Consider the following 18,971-nt stretch of genomic DNA (forward strand, 5'->3'; position numbering starts at 1 on the left):
CTTCTGGAAGGTTCTCCCATCTCCAAAGAAGAACTCTAGAGCTCTGTCAGAGTGACCATTGGGTTCTTGGTCACCTCCTTGACCAAGAACCTTCTCCCCTGATTGCTCAGTTTGGCCAGCCAGCCAGCTCTAGGAGGAGTCTTGGTGGTTCTAAACTTCTTCCATTTAGGAATGATAGAGGCTACTGTGTTCTTGGGGACCATCAATGCTTCAGAAATGTTTTGGTGCCCTTACCCAGATCTGTGCCTCGAAACAATCCTGTCTCGGAGCTCTACGGCCAATTCCGTTGACCTCATGGCTTGGTATTTGCTCTGACATGCACTGTCAACTGTGGGACCTTATATAGACAGGTGTGTGCCTTTCCAAATCATGTCCAATCAATTGAATTTATGACAGCTGGAGTCCAATCAAGTTGTAGAAACATCTCAAGGATGATCAATGGAAACAAGATGCACCTGAGCTCAATTTCAAGTCTTATAGCAAACTTTTCGAATACCTGTGAACATAAGTTATTTCTGTTGAAAATAAATTTCTAAAAACCTGTTTTCACGTTGTCATTATGGGATATTGTGTGTAGATAGATGAGGGAATACAATTATTTCATCAATTTTAGAATACAGTTATACATCCCAGATCATAATTCCAAACTGTATGATTAGTATAATTCATAAAGAATCCATCAACCAGATTTTTAAATCTCTGTTTGCTAAATGTATCATTTTCTGGCAGGCAAGATAGCAGTAATATAAGGGCAATTCCACAAAAAACAGAATTACTCAGAGTTTTCCCTTTAAAATGTATGTCAAACAAAAACATTGATTGCAAACCTCACACATCTATGCACAAGGACTTGTTTTAACAATTTCCACTGAACATTTTACAAAAACACAGGACAATTATTTTACCATGGAATTGCCCATAATCAAACTGGTCCAATGTCTAAAGGTCCAAAGTTTAGCCTCACAGGGTGTCATGCAATCTATGCGTAGTGGGTGCGGAGTCAGGCGCAGGAAGCAGAGGGTAAAGAACAATGTTTTATTCCGGCGCAGGGAAAATGGTCACGCCAAAACACCAGGCGCAAATAACAAGACAGGCCCAAAACCAGGACCCAACCAGTCCGGAGGAAAAAATAAAGGAAATCGCACAAACATGAACAGAGGAAAAATAAGCCCGCACAAAGAGCAGGCGGGCATACCGGCTTAAATAGCCCAACTAAAACCTAAACAAGAAACAGGTGTAACCAATAAGACAAAAACAACAGAAAAGGGAAAAAGGGATCGGTGGCAGCTAGTAGACCGATGACGACGACCACCGAGCGCTGCCCGAACAGGAAGAGGAGCCACCTTCGGTGGGAGTCGTGACACAGACCAATATTTATATTGGTCTCCTTTAACTTCATATTGGCTGGATAAACATGATGGACAGGAGGCTGATCCAATAGGAGAAATTGGAGATGAACAGCACGATTCCTCTTTACAGCAGGACCCTGCATATGTACAGTATGTGGCTAATGATACAATAGTTTAAAGTGTATTGCTAACACAATTATACTTATGTATTTACTTGTTTACTTACTTATTTACATACCTAGCTACTTACTTACTTACTTATTTACTAACTTATTTATGTACTTACTGTATTTTATAAGTGACAGGCGTACATATTCATCACACAGTTTACTATGGATTCTCTTGTGATAATGATGTCACAGTCATGTCCTCTATCTTCACCACAGGGTTGTGTCTGATGGTGGTGATGCTGGCTGTCCTCACTGCTCCCACCACAACTCAAAAACCTGGTAAGAATTTGTATACTAATTTAATTACAATATATTCTACTTCCTGGATTAAACATTCTGAGAATCCCTCCTCAATGTTCCATCTGTATCTCTTTACTCTAGCTCTAGATGACTTTTCAGTGTCAGTCCCTGATGCTCCAATCACGGCATGGTCAGGCTCCTCTGTCTCTCTACCTTGTGAACTCTCACCTCTCTTCAATGCGGAGCCATTGGAGGTGCGCTGGTACCGGTCCGAGAACTCCTACAGCCCTGCCTTGTTGTACAAGGACCACAAGATCCAGGAGACCCCTGTGGACCCCCGGTACAGGGGCAGGGTTTCTCTAACTGGGGGGATGGAGAGAGGGAACGTGTCCCTGACACTGGAGAGGGTGACGGTGGAAGACAGGGGGGAGTATGTGTGCCGTGTCAGCAGCGAACAATGGTTCGATAAGGCCAGTGTCTTCCTCACAGTGAAGGGTAAGTGGCTGGGGACAGGTTCACAGAACATATGCCTTGTCCAATCCTTTCATGGTTGTAACATGACCTCACACCCACCCTTTATATTTTCACTAGTATTAGGTGGTATCCCAGTTCTCTCTGTAGCTGAAGCAAGAGGAGGAGGAGGTCAGGTGAACGTTACCTGTTTATCAGAGGGATGGTCACCACAACCGAAACTTTCATGGAAAAACAAAGAGGGGACAGAGATCAGAAATGAACAAGAAGTACTCAACACCTCTGGTAATTACTTCTAGAATCACTACACAGCTATACTGTATAGGTTTGAGTTGTGGGTCTATTAGCATGTGTATCCTCACCCCTCTCCCTCTATGTGTCAGATCCCCTGGGCTTGGTGAGTGTCAGTAGTTGGCTGCTGAATGCTCCCTCATACTCGGATTGGCTCGCCTGTACAGTCTCTCTGTCTGAGGAGGCGAAGAGAGAGGGCAGGATTCTGCCACATACAGCTGTACCTGGTGAGTTAGTCTCCTACACAAACATCCTACCCACGATCAGATCCCTCTCTCCCCATCCCACAGACACTAGTTTTGTCAGGACCCGGTGCGAGAAACAGTCACTTAATAATTGGCAGAACCCAGAAGATGAGGCAGACACAGCAGTACTAGAGATGGTGGTTTAATGAAAAATGGATATCCTCCAAAATACAACGAAAAATCCACAAAGTGGTAAAAAACAGCAGGGAAAAACAAACCTCAAAAGACTACTCAAATAATAAACAAGAACAAAACCAGAGAACCTCTGGAAAATCCAACAAGAGAAAAGTCTATATAAAACAAGGCTTGGGCTGGGGCTGGGTGCTAACTTACAAACACTGAGCAAGGAACTAAGGAACACACAGGGTTTAAATACTAACAAGGGAATGACTTACAGGTGCAAACAATAATTGGAGCAAGAAAAACAAAAGGTACAAAAAAGGTGCAAGGAGGACATCTAGTGAACAAAACCTAAACAGTCCTGGCCAAAACCTGACAGAATCCCCCCCCTAGGAACGGCTCCTGACGTTCCTACCAGCCTTCTCAGGGTGGAGGACCCTGAACTGACGAATGAGGTCAGGGTCCAGTATGTCCTTGGCAGGAACCCAGGAGCGCTCCTCGGGACCGTAGCCTTCCCAGTCCACCAGATACTGCCAGGACCGCTGCACCCGGCGGGAATCCAGTATCCGGTGTACGGTATAAGCCGACTGGCCTCCGATGACACGGGGCGGAGGGGGAGGTCTGCCTGCCGGGATAAGGGGAGAAAAAACAACAGGTTTTAATAAGGAAATGTGAAATGTGGGATTGATCTTAAGGGATCTGGGTAAGTGCAGGCGAAAAGTAACGGGATTGACTCTCCTGGCAATCTTAAAGGGACCGATGAATCTCTGGGACAGCTTGCGAGACTCCACCCTTAGCGGTAAGTCCTTTGTTGAGAGCCATACTCTCTGGCCGGGGTACAGGGTAGGACCGGGACGGCGACGTCTGTTGGCTTGTCGCTGGTACTGCTGTGAGGAACGCAGAAGATTAAGACGGGCCTTCTTCCACGTAAGCCGACAGCGTCTGATGAACCTCGAGGCTGAAGGCACTCTGACTTCTGCCTCCTGGTCCGGGAACAATAGCGGAGCATAGCCAAACTGACACTCATGCGTAGACATACCAGTGGAGGAGGAGCACAAGGTGTTGTGCGCGTACTCGGCCCAAACAATGAAGGATGACCATGTGGACGGGTTGTTGGAAACCATACATCTGAGGGTGGTTTCCAGCTCCTGATTCATCCTCTCAGTTTGGCCGTTGGACTCCGGATGGTACCCTGAAGATAAACTGGCCGTGGCCCCTATGAGTTGGCAGAAGGCCTTCCAAAACCTTGAGGCGAACTGGGGACCTCTGTCGGAAACCATATCTTGCGGGATACCAAAGACTCAAAACACATGGTTAATCACCAACTCAGCTGTTTCCTTGGCAGAAGGTAATTTGGTCAAGGGAACAAACCTGGCCGCCTTAGAAAACCTGTCGATGATGACTAGGATAGTAGTATTACCATGGGACGGAGGAAGGCCAGTAATAAAGTCCAACGAGATATGGGACCAGGGTCGGTGGGGAATAGATAAAGGGTGAAGGAGTCCTTGAGGGCGGAGGTGAGAAGATTTGCCCTGGCAGCACACGGGACAGGCCTTGACGAAAGTGGCAACGTCTTCTTTTATGGTGGGCCACCAGAACTTACGCTGAATGAACTCCAAGGTGCGACCTACGCCCGGGTGACAGGTGAGGCGAGAGGAGTGCCCCCACAGAAGGACTTGGGATCTTGCTGCCTTGGGAACAAACAACCGATTAGCAGGACCTCCTCCAGGGCCCGGTTCGATGGCTTGAGCTTGTTTCACGGTATCCTCCACTTGCCACGAGATCGGAGCCACGATCTTAGCGGCCGGAAGGACAGTCATGTCAGTATCTTCTCGAATGGCAGGAGAGTAGATTCGTGACAAGGCGTCCGGTTTGAGATTCTTCGACCCGGGTCTATAGGTGAGGATAAACTGAAATCGGTTGAAGAAAAGAGACCATCGAGCTTGTCTGGAGTTCAACCGCTTCGCCTGCTGGATATACTCCAGATTTTTGTGGTCCGTAAGCACTTGAAACAGGTGAGAAGCCCCCTCGAGCCAGTGTCTCCACTCCTTCAATGCCATCTTAAATGCTAGGAGTTCACGATCCCCCACATCGTAATTCCTCTCGGCCGGGGTAAGCCGGTGAGAGAAGAAGGCGCAAGGATGAAGCTTCTTGTCTTCACCCCTCTGAGACAGGACAGCTCCAACCCCAACCTCTGATGCGTCTACCTCCACCACAAAAGGTTCATCCGCCGTTGGTAGTGTCAGGATGGGAGCAGAGAGGATGCGCTGCTTGAGTCCTTGGAAGGCCGTCTCAGCTTCTCTTCCCCACAGAAACCTTGTGTTGCCACCCTTGGTTACAGCTGAGAGAGGGGCTGCCACCGAGCTGAAGTTCTTGATGAACTTGCGGTAAAAGTTGGTGAAGCCCAGGAAACGCAGAACTTCCTTAACGGACTTGGGGGTGGGCCAATCCGCTACCGCCCCTACCTTCTTGGGGTCCATCTGGACTCGACCGGGTTCCACTATAAATCCCAGGAATTGTACTCGAGAGGAATGGAATTCACACTTTTCCGGCTTAACGTACAAATGGCTGTCTAGGAGGCGTTTGAGCACTTGCCTGACATGCTTGGTGTGTTCTTGAAGGGAGCTCGAAAAGATGAGGATGTCATCCAAGTAAACAAATACGAAAATGTTAAGCATATCCCTAAGCACATTGTTTATGAGCGCTTGGAACACAGCCGGGGCGTTGGTCAGGCCGAAGGGCATCACCAAGTATTCGTAGTGACCAGTAGGCGTGTTGAAAGCGGTCTTCCACTCGTCACCGGGTTTGATCCGCACAAGATGGTATGCGTTCCGCAGGTCAAGCTTAGTGAAGACCACTGCTTCCTGGAGCAGCTCAAAGGCTGTGGCCATAAGGGGTAGCGGGTAGCGGTTACGGACGGTTATGGCATTAAGTCCCCGGTAGTCGATGCAAGGACGTAATCCCCCGTCTTTTTTGGCCACAAAGAAAAACCCTGCTCCCGCTGGCGAGGTGGATGGACGCATGAGGCCTGCTGCCAGAGAGTCCTTGATGTAGGTATCCATAGCAGCTCGTTCGGGAGGAGATAGGGAAAAGATCCGACCCCTGGGGGGGCAGGTGCCCGGAAACAGGTCGATGGGGCAATCGTAAGGTCTATGGGGTGGTAGTTTGGTGGCCCTCTGTTTGCTAAATACCGGTTTGAGGTCATGGTAACACTCGGGAACTCGGGACAGGTCGATGGATTCTAGAGACTCGGGAGGGGAACTCTGGGAACTTTGGAAGATACAAGTGGCTTGGCACGTAGGACCCCACTGCTTGATAGTGCCCACAGACCAGTCGATGTGAGGGTTATGGCTGTGAAGCCAGGGGTATCCAAGGACGAGAGGGAACTCGGAACACGAGGTCAGATGAAAGTTCATCACTTCCTGGTGTTGGGAAACTGAAAGTCGCAAGGGGGTAGTGACACGAGTGACAAGTCCAGATCCCAAAGGGCTTCCATCCAACGTAGTAACCCTTATGGGGTCACTTAGAGGTTCAGAGGGAACGCCATTCTCCTTCGCCCAGACACCATCCATGAAGTTACCTGCGGCTCCAGAGTCTACCAAGGCTTGAAGGGGAAGCTCGTGGTTGTCCCAGGAAAGGGTAACTGGAATGAGCAGGCGGGAGTTGGATGGATGGGAGGAGGTTATGTTTCCCGTTACAGTCCTCCCAGGCCTGCACGGGAGAGTGCATTTTCCCTGGAGCCCGGAACACGTGGAGAGGAAATGGCCCGGTTTGCCGCAATATAGACAGCATCGCTCCCTCATCCGGCGGTCTCTCTCAGCCTGGGAGATGCGTCCAACCTGCATGGGTTCCGGTGGAGTCAGCGAGGATAAAAGTGGAGACTCGGAGCTGGGACCGATAGGAGCTAGGGTGAGAGATCTACGGTTGAGCTCTCTCTCTCTCAGACGCTGGTCTATGCGTGAAGCCAACTTGATCAGGGACTCGAGGTTGTCTGGTGGTTCCCGAGTGGCCAGTTCATCTTGGATGGTGTCGGAAAGACCCTTCAAAAAGCACACTGTGAGCGCCTCGTCGTTCCAGCCACTCGCTGCTGCCACCGTGTGGAACTGGATGGCATAGTCCGTCACGCTGCGCCGACCTTGGCGGAGAATCAGGAGCTGTTTGGCTGAGTCAGGACCGCTGGTAGGACCTTGAAACACTCGCTTGAATTCTTCAGCAAAGGTAGAGTAGCTGGCACAGCAGGGACTTTGGGCATCCCACACAGCAGTAGCCCAGGCTAGGGCTTTTTCCGACAGCAGGGTGATGATATATGCTATCTTGGACCGGTCGGTGGGAAACGACGAGGGTTGCAGCTCGAAGGAGAGAGAACATTGGGTGAAAAACCCCTTACAAACACTCGGATCACCTGAGAACCATTGGGGAGGCGGCAGACGAGGTTCAGCCAGGGGGTTAACTGCCACGGGCACTTGAATCTGATGAACTGGAGCAGAAGCGGTTGCAGGAGAAAGTTGATCAGAAATCTGCTTTATGGAAGTCATCATCTCCGACAGAAGTTGAGAATGTCCAGCCAGTAAGGCCTCTTGCTGAACCAGAGCAGCTTCGTGACGTTGGACAGTCCCCTCGTGGTGGGACAGCATGGGAAAAAAGTCCTGGGTACTGGCTGCCTCTGGGTTCATATTAATGGCTCAGTGTTTCTGTCAGGACCCGGTGCGAGAAACAGTCACTTAATAATTGGCAGAACCCAGAAGATGAGGCAGACACAGCAGTACTAGAGATGGTGGTTTAATGAAAAATGGATATCCTCCAAAATACAACGAAAAATCCACAAAGTGGTAAAAAACAGCAGGGAAAAACAAACCTCAAAAGACTACTCAAATAATAAACAAGAACAAAACCAGAGAACCTCTGGAAAATCCAACAAGAGAAAAGTCTATATAAAACAAGGCTTGGGCTGGGGCTGGGTGCTAACTTACAAACACTGAGCAAGGAACTAAGGAACACACAGGGTTTAAATACTAACAAGGGAATGACTTACAGGTGCAAACAATAATTGGAGCAAGAAAAACAAAAGGTACAAAAAAGGTGCAAGGGGGACATCTAATGAACAAAACCTAAACAGTCCTGGCCAAAACCTGACAAGTTTAGAGGAGGATGAACATGTTGAAGAGGTGTCTACAGATTTCTGTTCCTAATTAATTTCACTGTGATGATGTTCTGATGATGTCATGTCTTGAGAGCTTCAGAGGCATTTGATCCATGTTGAGTCTCTGTGTGCAGGAGTCTCCAAAGAGGCCTTCATTGTCACTCTGGTCCTGTTGATCCTGTCTCTGGTCATCATCTGTGCCCTGTGCTCTGTCATCCTGTGGAAGCGAAGAGGTATCTGGATTTCAGTCATATTAGTATTTGTGATTTAATTATAAGAGCAAGATATAACAATAATAATGACCCTGTAGAGAAATGTGTCATAAAATATTTTGTCCATAAAATATTGAAACAATGAAAAAAATATGATATTTTAGGGTCCAGGTGGTCTTCATCCCGAAAGTCCAGAAACCGTTCAGGTAGTGTATTTCATCTGATAAATAAACTAAGAATGAAGACCAGCAGGTAATTGTTTCATTTTGATCTCTGGGTGAAGGCTATACACGCAACTAACTTATTTTTGAGAACCTTTCCATTGACACGAAGCATGATATACACGAAGCATGATATACACGAAGCATGATATACACATATCTCAATAGGATTTGACTCTACTTGTTCCACAATTTAGCTTTTTACAATAACTTCAACCTTCTCCATTCAACAGAGCAAAATAAAACTATTGCAGGTTGTTCACTATCATGATGATATAATTTTATAACTTTGATAATCATTTAGTAGCCTAGTTTTGTATGAATTAAATATTTACGATTAATGAATTGCAGGATAATGACCTAAATGCGCTCTGCTAGGGGCAGAAAGCAAAGAACAGATACCAACTACTGAAGAGATAGCAGCTGGTATAGAAATTAATCTGGAAGGTATTAAGTAATAGGGGGAAAACATTTCTTTACCCTCTAAAATGTGTCATGCCAAAAGTGCAGAAACAGTATCTCATCTGATTTGTGTGATAAATAAACGAAGTGTGAGATGAGTTATGACAACATAAACCATGATGGATTTCATGTTGACATGATTGTGTCTCTATATTTCAAATCAAACTGAGCTAGGACAGGGGCCGGCAGGTAACTGTTTCATTCTGATCTCTGGGTGAAATGCTAATACATGATACTAACTTATTTATGAGGAAACATTCCATTGACACCAAGCATAATATGCACATATCTCAAAAGGGGTTGACTCTCCCTGTTCTACAATTCACATTTTTACAATAACTTTCACCTTTCCATTCAACAGAGACAAAAAACCTAATTGAAGGTAATGTTCACTCGTGATATACTGTATATGATATTATATAACTTTGATAATGTAGTAAACTGTTGAATTTCAATATCACTGAAATGTGCTCCATTAGGGGCAGAAAACACAATCCCGAGACCTACTGACCAGAGAGCAGCTGGAAAAGAAGTGAATCTGGAAGGTATAGTAAAAGGATAAAAAAATGTATTACCTTTTCAATTGTATAATTTGATGATCATTTGTCATAATAAAATTTGGATTCGACTTTCCAAGTTCCACATTCACCTTTTAACTATAACGTTCACCTTTTCCAATCAACAGAGACAAAAAAACTAATTGAAGGTAATGTTCACTCATTATATACTGAAGATGATATATTATAACTTTGATAATGTAGTAACTTGATGAATTTCAATATTACCTAAATGTGCTCCGTTAGGGGCAGAAAACACATTGCCGACACCTCCCAAACAGAAAGCAGCTGGAAAAGAATTGAATCTGGAAGGTAAAGTAATAGGAGAACAAATACAGTTGAAGTCGGAAGTTTACATACACCTTAGCCAACTACATTTAAACTCAGTTTCACAATTCCTGACATTTAACCCATGTAAAAAATTCCTTGTCTTAGGTCAGTTAGGATCACCACTTTATTTTAAGAATGTGAAATGTTATTATAATAGTAGAGAGAATTATTTATTTCAGCTTTTATTTCTTTCATCACATTCCCCGTGGGTCAGAAGTTACACTCAATTGGTATTTGGCAGCATTGCCTTTAAATTGTTTAACTTGGGTCAAATGTTTTGGGTAGCCTTCCACAAGCTTCCCACAATAAGTTGGGTGAATTTTGGCCCATTCCTCCTGACAGAGCTAGTGTAACTGAGTCAGGTTTGTAGGCCTCCTTGCTCACACATGCTTTTTCAGATCTGCCCACAAATGTTCTGTAGGATTGAGGTCAGGGCTTTGTGATGGCCACTCCAATACCTTGACTTTGTTGTCCTTAAGCCATTTTGCCACAACTTTGGAAGTATGCTTGGGGTCATTGTCCATTTGGAAGACCCATTTGCGACCAAGCTGTAACTTCTTGACTGACGTCTTGAGATGTTGCTTCAATATATCCACATAATTTCCCTTCCTCATGACGCCATCTATTTTGTGAAGTGCACCAGTCCCTCCTGCAGCAAAGCACCCCCACAACATGATGCTGCCACCCCCGTGCTTCACGGTTGGGATGGTGTTCTTCGGCTTGCAAGCCTCCCCCTTTTTCCTACAAACATAACGATGGTCATTATGGCCAAACAGTTCTATATTTGTTTCATCAGACCAGAGGACATTTCTCCAAAAAGTACAATCTTTGTCCCCATGTGCAGTTGCAAACCGTAGTCTGGCTTTTTTATGGCGGGTTTGGAGCAGTGGCTACTTCCTTGCTGAGCGGCCTTTCAGCTTATGTCGATATGGGACTTGTTTTACTGTGGATATAGATACTTTTGTACCTGTTTCCTCCAGCATCTTCACAGGGTCCTTTGCTGCTGTTCTGGGATTGAATTGCACTTTTCGCACCAAAGAACGTTCATCTCTATGAGACAGAATTCGTCTCCTTCATGAGCAGTATGACGGCTGCGTGGTCTCATGGGTGTTTATACTTGCGTACTATTGTTTGTACAGATGAACGTGGTACTTTCAGGCATTTGGAAATTGCTCCCAAGGATGAACCAAACTTGTGGAGGTCCACAATTTCTATTCTGAGGTCTTGGCTGATTTCTTTTGATTTTCCCATGATGTCAAGCAAAGAGGCACTGAGTTTGAAGGTAGGCCTTGAAATACATCCACAGGTACACCTCCAATTGACTCAAATTATGTCAATTAGCCTATCAGAAGCTTCTAATGCCATGACATCATTTTCTGGAATTTTCCAAGATGTTTAAAGGCACAGTTAACTTATTGTATGTAAACTTCTGGCCCGCTGGAATTGTGGTACAGCTGAATTATAAGTGAAACAATCTGTCTGTAAACAATTGCTTGAAAAATTACTTGTGTCATGCACAAAGTAGATGTCCTAATCGACTTGCCAAAACTAGAGTTTGTTAACAAGAAATTTGTGGAGTGGTTGAAAAACGAGTTTTAATGACTCCAAACTAAGTGTATGTAAACTTCCGACTTCAACTGTATGCTAACCTTTTAATTGTATAATTTGATGAAATTTTGACGTAATCGCAATAGGATTTGAATGTCCCAATTCCACATTCACCTCTTTACAATAACTTTCACCTTTTCCATTCAACAGAGACAAAAAACATAATTGAATGTAATGTTCACTCATGATATACTGTCTATGATATAACTTTGATAATGTAGTAACCAGATTCATTTCAATATTACCTAAATGTGCTCCATTAGGGGCAGAAAACACAGTAATAGGAGAACAAATATATTACCCTTTTATTTGTATATTTTGATGATAATTATACATAATCGTAAATTGATTTTACTGTCCCAGTTCCACATTGACCTTTTTACAATAACGTTCACCTTTTCCATTCAACAGAGACAAAAAAACTAATTGAATGTAATGTTCACTCATGATATACTGTATATGATATAACTTTGATAATGTAGTAACCAGATTCATTTCAATATTACCTAAATGTGCTCCATTAGGGGCAGAAAACACAGTAATAGGAGAACAAATATATTACCCTTTTATTTGTATATTTTGATGATAATTATACATAATCGTAAATTGATTTTACTGTCCCTGTTCCACATTCACCTTTTTACAATAACTTTCACCTTTTCCATTCAACAGAGACAAAAAAACGAATTGAACGTAGTCATTATATACTGAATATGATATATTATAACTTTGATAATGTAGTAACCTGATGAATTTCAATATTACCTAAATGTGCTCCGTTAGGGGCAGAAAACACAGTGCTGACCCCTCCCATACAGAAAGCAGCTGAAAAAGAATTGAATCTGGAAGGTATAGTAAAATAATAAAAAATGTATTACCTTCTTAAAACTTCTTATGGCTTAGATCCCGCTAACGGGATCGATATGACAACAGCCAGTGAAAGTGCAGGGCGCCAAATTCAAACAGAAATCTCATAATTAAAATTCCTCAAACATACAAGTATTTTACACCCTTTTAAAGATTAACTTGTTGATAATCCCACCACAGTGTCCGATTTCAAAAAGGCTTTACGACGAAAGCACACCAAACGATTATGTTAGGTCAGTACCTAGTCACAGAAAAACACAGACATTTTTCCAGCCAAAGAGAGGAGTCACAAAAAGCAGAAATAGAGATAAAATTAATCACTAACCTTTGATGATCTTCATCAGATGACACTCATAGGACTTCATGTTACACAATACATGTATGTTTTGTTCGATGAAGTTCATATTTATATCCAAAAATCTCAGTTTACATTGGCGGGTTACGTTCAGTAATGTTTTGCTTCCAAAACATCCAGTGATTTTGCAGAGAGCCACATGAATTTACAGAAATACTCATTATAAATGTTGATGAAAATACAAGTGTTATGCATGGAACTTTAGATAAACTTCTCCTTAATGCAACCGCAGTGTCAGATTTCAAAAAAGCTTTACTGAAAAAGCACACCATGCAATAATCTGAGTACGGCGCTCATACACAAAAACAAGCCATACAGATATCCGCCATGTTGTGGAGTCAACATAAGTCAGAAATAGCATTATAAATATTCACTTACTTTGATGATCTTCATCAGAATTCACTCCCAGGAATCCCAGTTCCACAATAAATTTTTGTTTTGTTCAATAAAGTCCATAATTTATGTCCAAATACCTCCTTTTTGTTCGCGCCTTGAGTTCACAAATCCAAATTCACGATGCGCATGCCAGACGAAAAGTCAAAAAATTCCATTACAGTTCGTAGAAACATGTCAAACGATGTATAGAATCAATCTTTAGGATGTTTTTAACATAAATCTTCAATAATGTTTCAACCGGAGAATTATTTTGTCTTTAGAAATGCGATGGAACGCAGCTACCTCTCACGGGAGCACGCCTGAATGAGCTCATGGCACTCTGCCAGACACCTGACTCAATCAGCTCTCATTCCCCCCCACTTCACAGTAGAAGCCTCAAACAAGGTTCTAAAGACTGTTGACATCTAGCGGAAGCCTTAGGAAGTGCAATCGGACCAAATTTACACTGTATCTTGGATAGGCAAAGAGTTGAAAAACTACAAACCTCAGATTTCCCACTTCCTGGTTGGATTTTTTCTCAGGTTTTTGCCTGCCATATGAGTTCTGTTATACTCACAGACATCATTCAAACAGTTTTAGAAACTTCAGAGTGTGTTCTATCCACATCTACTAATAATATGCATATCTTAGCTTCTGGGCCTGAGTAGCAGGCAGTTTACTCTGGGCACCTTATCCATCCAAGCTACTCAATACTGCCACCCAGCCATAAGAAGTTAATTAATTGTATAATTTGATGATCATTTGTCATAATCACATTTGGATTTGACTGTCCCAGTTCCAAATTCACCTTTTCCATTCAACAGAGATAAAAAACCTAATTGAATGTAATGTTTGCTCATGATATACTGTATATGATATAATATTACTTTGTTAATGTAGTAACCTGATGAATTTCAAAATTACCTAAAGGTGCTCCGTTAGGGGCAGAAAACACAGTGCTGACACCTACTGAACAGAGAGCAGATGGAAATGAATTGAATCTGGAAGGTAAAGTAAAAGAATAAAAAATGTATTACCTTCTTAATTCTATTATTTGATGATCATTTGTCACAATCACATTTGGATTCGACTTTCCCAGTTCCACATTCACCTTTTAACTATAACATTCACCTTTTCCAATCAACAGAGACAAAGAAACGAATTGAAGGTAATGTTCACTCATTATATACTGAATATGATATATTATAACTTTGATAATGTAGTAACCTGATGAATTTCAATATTACCTAAAGGTGCTCCGTTAGGGGCAGAAAACACAGTGCTGACACCTACTGAACAGAGAGCAGATGGAAATGAATTGAATCTGGAAGGTAAAGTAATAGGAGAACAAATATATTTCCCTTTTCGTTATATATTTTGATGATAATTTCACATATTCGCGATAGGATTTGACTGTCCCTTTTCCACATTCACCTTTTTACAATAACTTTCACCTATTCCATTCAACAGAGACAAAAAAACGAATTGAAGGTAATGTTCACTCATTATATACTGAACATGCTATATTATAACTTTGATAATGTAGTAACCTGATGAATTTCAATATTACCTAAATGTGCTCCGTTAGGGGCAGAAAACATAGTGCCGACACCTACCGAACAGAAAGCAACTGAAAAAGATTTGAATCTGGAAGGTATAGTAAAAGAATAAAAAATGTATTACCTTCTTAATTCTATTATTTGATGATCATTTCTCATAATCACATTTGGATTCGACTTTCCCAGTTCCACATTCACCTTTTAACTATAACGTTCACCCTTTTCCAATCAACAGAGACAAAGAAACGAATTGAAGGTAATGTTCACTCATTATATACTGAATATGATATAATATAACTTTGATAATGTAGTAACCTGATGAATTTCAATATTACCTAAAGGTGCTCCGTTAGGGGCAGAAAACACAGTGCTGACACCTACTGAACAGAGAGCAGATGGAAATGAATTGAATCTGGAAGGTAAAGTAATAGGAGAACAAATATATTTCCCTTTTCGTTATATATTTTGATGATAATTTCACATATTCGCGATAGGATTTGACTGTCCCTTTTCCACATTCACCTTTTTACAATAACTTTCACCTTTTCCATTCAACAGAGACAAAAAAACGAATTGAAGGTAATGTTCACTCATTATATACTGAACATGCTATATTATAACTTTGATAATGTAGTAACCTGATGAATTTCAATATTACCTAAATGTGCTCCGTTAGGGGCAGAAAACATAGTGCCGACACCTACCGAACAGAAAGCAACTGAAAAAGATTTGAATCTGGAAGGTATAGTAAAAGAATAAAAAATGTATTACCTTCTTAATTCTATTATTTGATGATCATTTGTCATAATCACATTTGGATTCGACTTTCCCAGTTCCACATTCACCTTTTAACTATAACGTTCACATTTTCCAATCAACAGAGACAAAGAAACGAATTGAAGGTAATGTTCACTCATTATATACTGAATATGATATATTATAACTTTGATAATGTAGTAACCTGATGAATTTTAATATTACCTAAAGGTGCTCCGTTAGGGGCAGAAAACACAGTGCTGACCTACTGAACAGAGAGCAGATGGAAATGAATTGAATCTGGAAGGTAAAGTAATAGGAGAACAAATATATTTCCCTTTTCGTTATATATTTTGATGATAATTTGACATATTTGCGATAGGATTTGACTGTCCCTTTTCCACATTCACCTTTTTACAATAACTTTCACCTTTTCCATTCAACAGAGACAAAAAAACAAATTGAAGGTAGTCATTGTATATGATATAATAGAACTTTGATAATGTAGTAACCTGATTCATTTTAATACTACCTAAATGTGCTCCGTTAGGGGCAGAAAACACAGTGAAGACTCTTACCGAACAGAGAGCACCTGGTAAAGAAGTTAATCTGAAAGGTGAAATTATACTGGGGGGGGGGGGATGCATTACCCTCTAAATTGTATAATTTACAGTGTTTACATTGTTCATAAAACTAAGTCTGTTGACATGTTGGAGTGCATTTAACCATTTATAATTCATACAATTTTTGGAACAGTTGAAATACAGGATACTCACAATTTGCTTTTTTAAATGCAGATTGGCACAATGTGAAAGGATTCAAAGGTTTAAAAAAAATCACAGTAGGTCAGGAACATTGTATGTTCATTAGATTATTACTTTATACAGGTAACAGCCAAATTAAAGGAAACCAACAAAGTGTCTTAATAGGGTGTTGAGCCACCACGAGCTGCCAGGACAGCTTCAATACTCATTGGCATAGATTCTACAAGTGTCTGGTGCTCTCTTGTTAATGGTGGTGGAAAACGCTGTCTCAGGTGCCGCTCCAGAATCACTCATAAGTGTTCAATTGAGTTGAGATCTAGTGACTGAGATGGCCATGGAATATGGTTTACATTGTTTTCATGATCATCAAACCATTGTGACCACTCGTGCCCTATGGGGGAAGTGTCATTCTGTAAGAGACCCCTCCCATCAGGATAGAACTGGTTCACCATAGGTTGAAGGTGATCACTCAGAATGGATGTGTAGTTATTGGCATTTACCTGGCCCTCTAAGGGGTTGAGTGGACCTAAACCATGCCAGGAAAAAGCACCCCACACCCTAACAGATCCACCAGAAACCTCATTTACTCAAGTGTTTCCTTATTTTTGGCAGTTACCTGTAGGTCCACATTATCTGAAATCCTTACCAATCCATCCCATCATATTGTTTGAATGAAAGAAATCTTGTCTTTCTATTTCCCCCAGAGAACATCATTCTGGATGGAAAGACTGCGCACCCTGCTATTAGAGTCAATCAAGGAAAGCGTGCTAGTTACATTAAAGAAAAAGATACAGAAAAACCCTCTGTTAGAATGCATCTCCATGTATTTTCTCAAGAGAGTTTCAGTTCAGGACGACACTATTGGGAAGTGAAGGTAAAGGATCAATCAACAAAAAAACTGTCCTGCTATGTTGGTGTGGCCAGAGAAAATGTTGAGAGAAGACCTATTGTTCCTTTAACTCCACAGAATGGTTTTTGGATTCTTTCTTTTGATAAAGAAAAAGGTTTCCATGTCAATACTGACCCTCAATCACCAATAACTGTGGCAGAGCTCACTACTGTGGGAGTGTTTCTAGACTGTGACAGACACACTCTGTCTTTTTATAATGTTGATACAGAGTCACTTCTTTACACTTTTACTGATGTGAAGACATCAAACTACTTTCCTGTGTTCAGTCTGGGACAACGTGACAGATACACAATAAGAATAATTTGAATTGCATACCAAAACCATTTTCACACCACTGAGCCAAGTCGAGCTGTACTACGCTGGCCTGGTTAGTATAGGGTGGGGCAGCACGATAGTGTCAAAAGGGTCTGAGATGCAGGTGAAATTCATGTCAAATGAGACATGCATTATACACATTTTGTGTTGTTCAGTGATTCCCAGTTGTAAATGTGTGTATCTTTTTCCCAAAAAGTTTTCAGACTACACAAGAAAAATAGCACTAGTAATGGCGTCTTTTGGAAGACAGTAACTCCGCCATGGTTCGTTGAACAAACCCTATTGGAAAATGAATGTCGTTTTTTGTCGATTTTTGGGATAAAAGTTGAAAATAAGGTCTGTGGTAAACGCAGGCTTATGAGCTAATCTTCATCAGCTAAAGTCACTTCGATTTTTTTTAAGCATTTATTTAATCAGACAAAACACAAAGGCTTAATTCATAACGTTCCTATTAACTGATGGATATTATCTCAGATCATAATGTATATCATCTCCAAAGCCTGTGTTAACCTCAGACGTTATTTTCTACATTTATCCCAAAACCCTATTCTTTCCCCCTAAGAATGGCTGAACGAACCAAACGACTACAAATTGACGAGTGTTATATAATCAACAAAAAATATGTAACTTTTTTTCAACCTGTAGCTAGATTATGAATGTATTCTGTGAGGCTACTGTAATACAAGTTAGCAATATCCTTTGCATTCTTCAGTTCTGTTAAAATGTTGTTGTGTTGTTGAATGTACTGAACAAAAATATAAATGCAACAATTTCAAAGATGTTACTTAGTTACAGTTCATATCAGGAAATATGTCAATTGAAATACATTCATTAGGCCCTAATCTATGGATTTCACATGACTGGAATACAGATATGCATCTGTTAGTCAAATACCTTAAAAAGGGTAGGGGCGTGGATCAGAAAACCTGTCAATATCTGGTGTGACCACCATTTGCCTCATGCAGCGCGACACATCTCCTTCGCATAGAGTTGATCAGGCTGTTGATTGTGGCCTGGGGAATGTTGTCCCACTCCTCTTCAATGGCAGTGCGATGTTGCTGGATATTGGCGGGAACTGGAACACGCTGTCGCCGATCCAGAGCATCCCAAACTCAATGGGTGACATGTCTGGTGAGTAAGTAGGCCATGGAAGAACTGGGACAAGATCCTGAGGCACATTGTCGTGCCATTCATCCGCCGCCATCACCTTGTTTCAGCATGTTCATGCACGTCGCAAGGATCTGTACACAATTCTTGGAAGCTGAAAATGTCCCAGTTCACCCATATCGCTTTGGATAGAATTGTCTGCTAAATGGCATACATATTACTCTAAAACATTTGAAGGATAGCCCAACCTCTTTCCCTCTTGGGTGCATAGCCAATATTGAACCTGACTTCAACTTTCCTCAAAATGCTATGCTGCAGGATGACACATGCTCTAAAGTGCCTTTTAAGATCCTTAAAAAATGTACATATACACTACCGTTCAACATTTGAGTCGCTTAGAAATGTCCTTATTTTGGAAAGAAAAGCATTTTTTTGTCATTAAAATGACATCAAATTGATCATAAATACAGTGTAGACATTGTTAATGTTGTAAATTACTATTGTAGCTGGAATCGGCTGATCTACATAGGCGTAGAGGCCCATTATC

The 18,971-nt window shown here is 41.9% G+C and overlaps 2 protein-coding genes across 16 annotated transcripts in view; both read left to right on the forward strand.

Annotated features, from left to right (window-relative positions):
• The window catches only part of LOC120052812, a 292,808-nt gene extending 276,874 nt beyond the window's left edge, over positions 1–15,934 (forward strand). For 5 of the 15 annotated variants that reach the window (XM_038999945.1, XM_038999948.1, XM_038999953.1 and 2 more), the window contains 12 exons: positions 12,188–12,265; positions 13,944–14,021; positions 14,161–14,181; positions 14,267–14,344; positions 14,484–14,504; positions 14,602–14,667; positions 14,808–14,828; positions 14,914–14,991; positions 15,131–15,151; positions 15,249–15,314; positions 15,454–15,474; positions 15,560–15,930. In XM_038999945.1, coding sequence (XP_038855873.1) covers positions 12,188–12,265; positions 13,944–14,021; positions 14,161–14,181; positions 14,267–14,344; positions 14,484–14,504; positions 14,602–14,667; positions 14,808–14,828; positions 14,914–14,991; positions 15,131–15,151; positions 15,249–15,314; positions 15,454–15,474; positions 15,560–15,600 — 590 coding nt within the window. In that variant the 3' untranslated portion in view covers positions 15,601–15,930. Of the gene's footprint in view, positions 1–12,187; positions 12,266–13,943; positions 14,022–14,160; positions 14,182–14,266; positions 14,345–14,483; positions 14,505–14,601; positions 14,668–14,807; positions 14,829–14,913; positions 14,992–15,130; positions 15,152–15,248; positions 15,315–15,453; positions 15,475–15,559 lie in introns of all 15 variants that reach the window. The other 10 variants (XM_038999951.1, XM_038999949.1, XM_038999942.1 and 7 more) reach the window with 6 other exon arrangements.
• Positions 1,286–12,177, forward strand: LOC120052820 (butyrophilin subfamily 1 member A1-like). The gene is made up of 10 exons (XM_038999992.1): positions 1,286–1,499; positions 1,736–1,798; positions 1,901–2,254; positions 2,351–2,515; positions 2,614–2,748; positions 8,161–8,259; positions 8,403–8,444; positions 9,283–9,303; positions 9,401–9,466; positions 12,089–12,177. The coding sequence occupies exons 1-10, from the start codon at positions 1,454–1,456 to the stop codon at positions 12,163–12,165; spliced, it is 1,068 nt and encodes a 355-aa protein (XP_038855920.1). The 5' UTR covers positions 1,286–1,453; the 3' UTR covers positions 12,166–12,177.
• Positions 15,935–18,971: the final 3,037 nt, after the last annotated feature.

Source organism: Salvelinus namaycush, chromosome 8, assembly GCF_016432855.1.
Source record: "Salvelinus namaycush isolate Seneca chromosome 8, SaNama_1.0, whole genome shotgun sequence".
Lineage (NCBI taxonomy): Eukaryota > Metazoa > Chordata > Actinopteri > Salmoniformes > Salmonidae > Salvelinus > Salvelinus namaycush.

Bases quoted from the DNA above. Each gene is read 5' to 3' on its own strand.
- LOC120052820 (XM_038999992.1), top strand. From the start codon at position 1,454: ATGAACAGCACGATTCCTCTTTACAGCAGGACCCTGCATATGTACA. The intron at 2,255-2,350 runs GTAAGTGGCTGG...TATTTTCACTAG, and splicing joins TGTCTTCCTCACAGTGAAGG to TATTAGGTGGTATCCCAGTT. The intron at 2,749-8,160 runs GTGAGTTAGTCT...CTCTGTGTGCAG, and splicing joins GCCACATACAGCTGTACCTG to GAGTCTCCAAAGAGGCCTTC.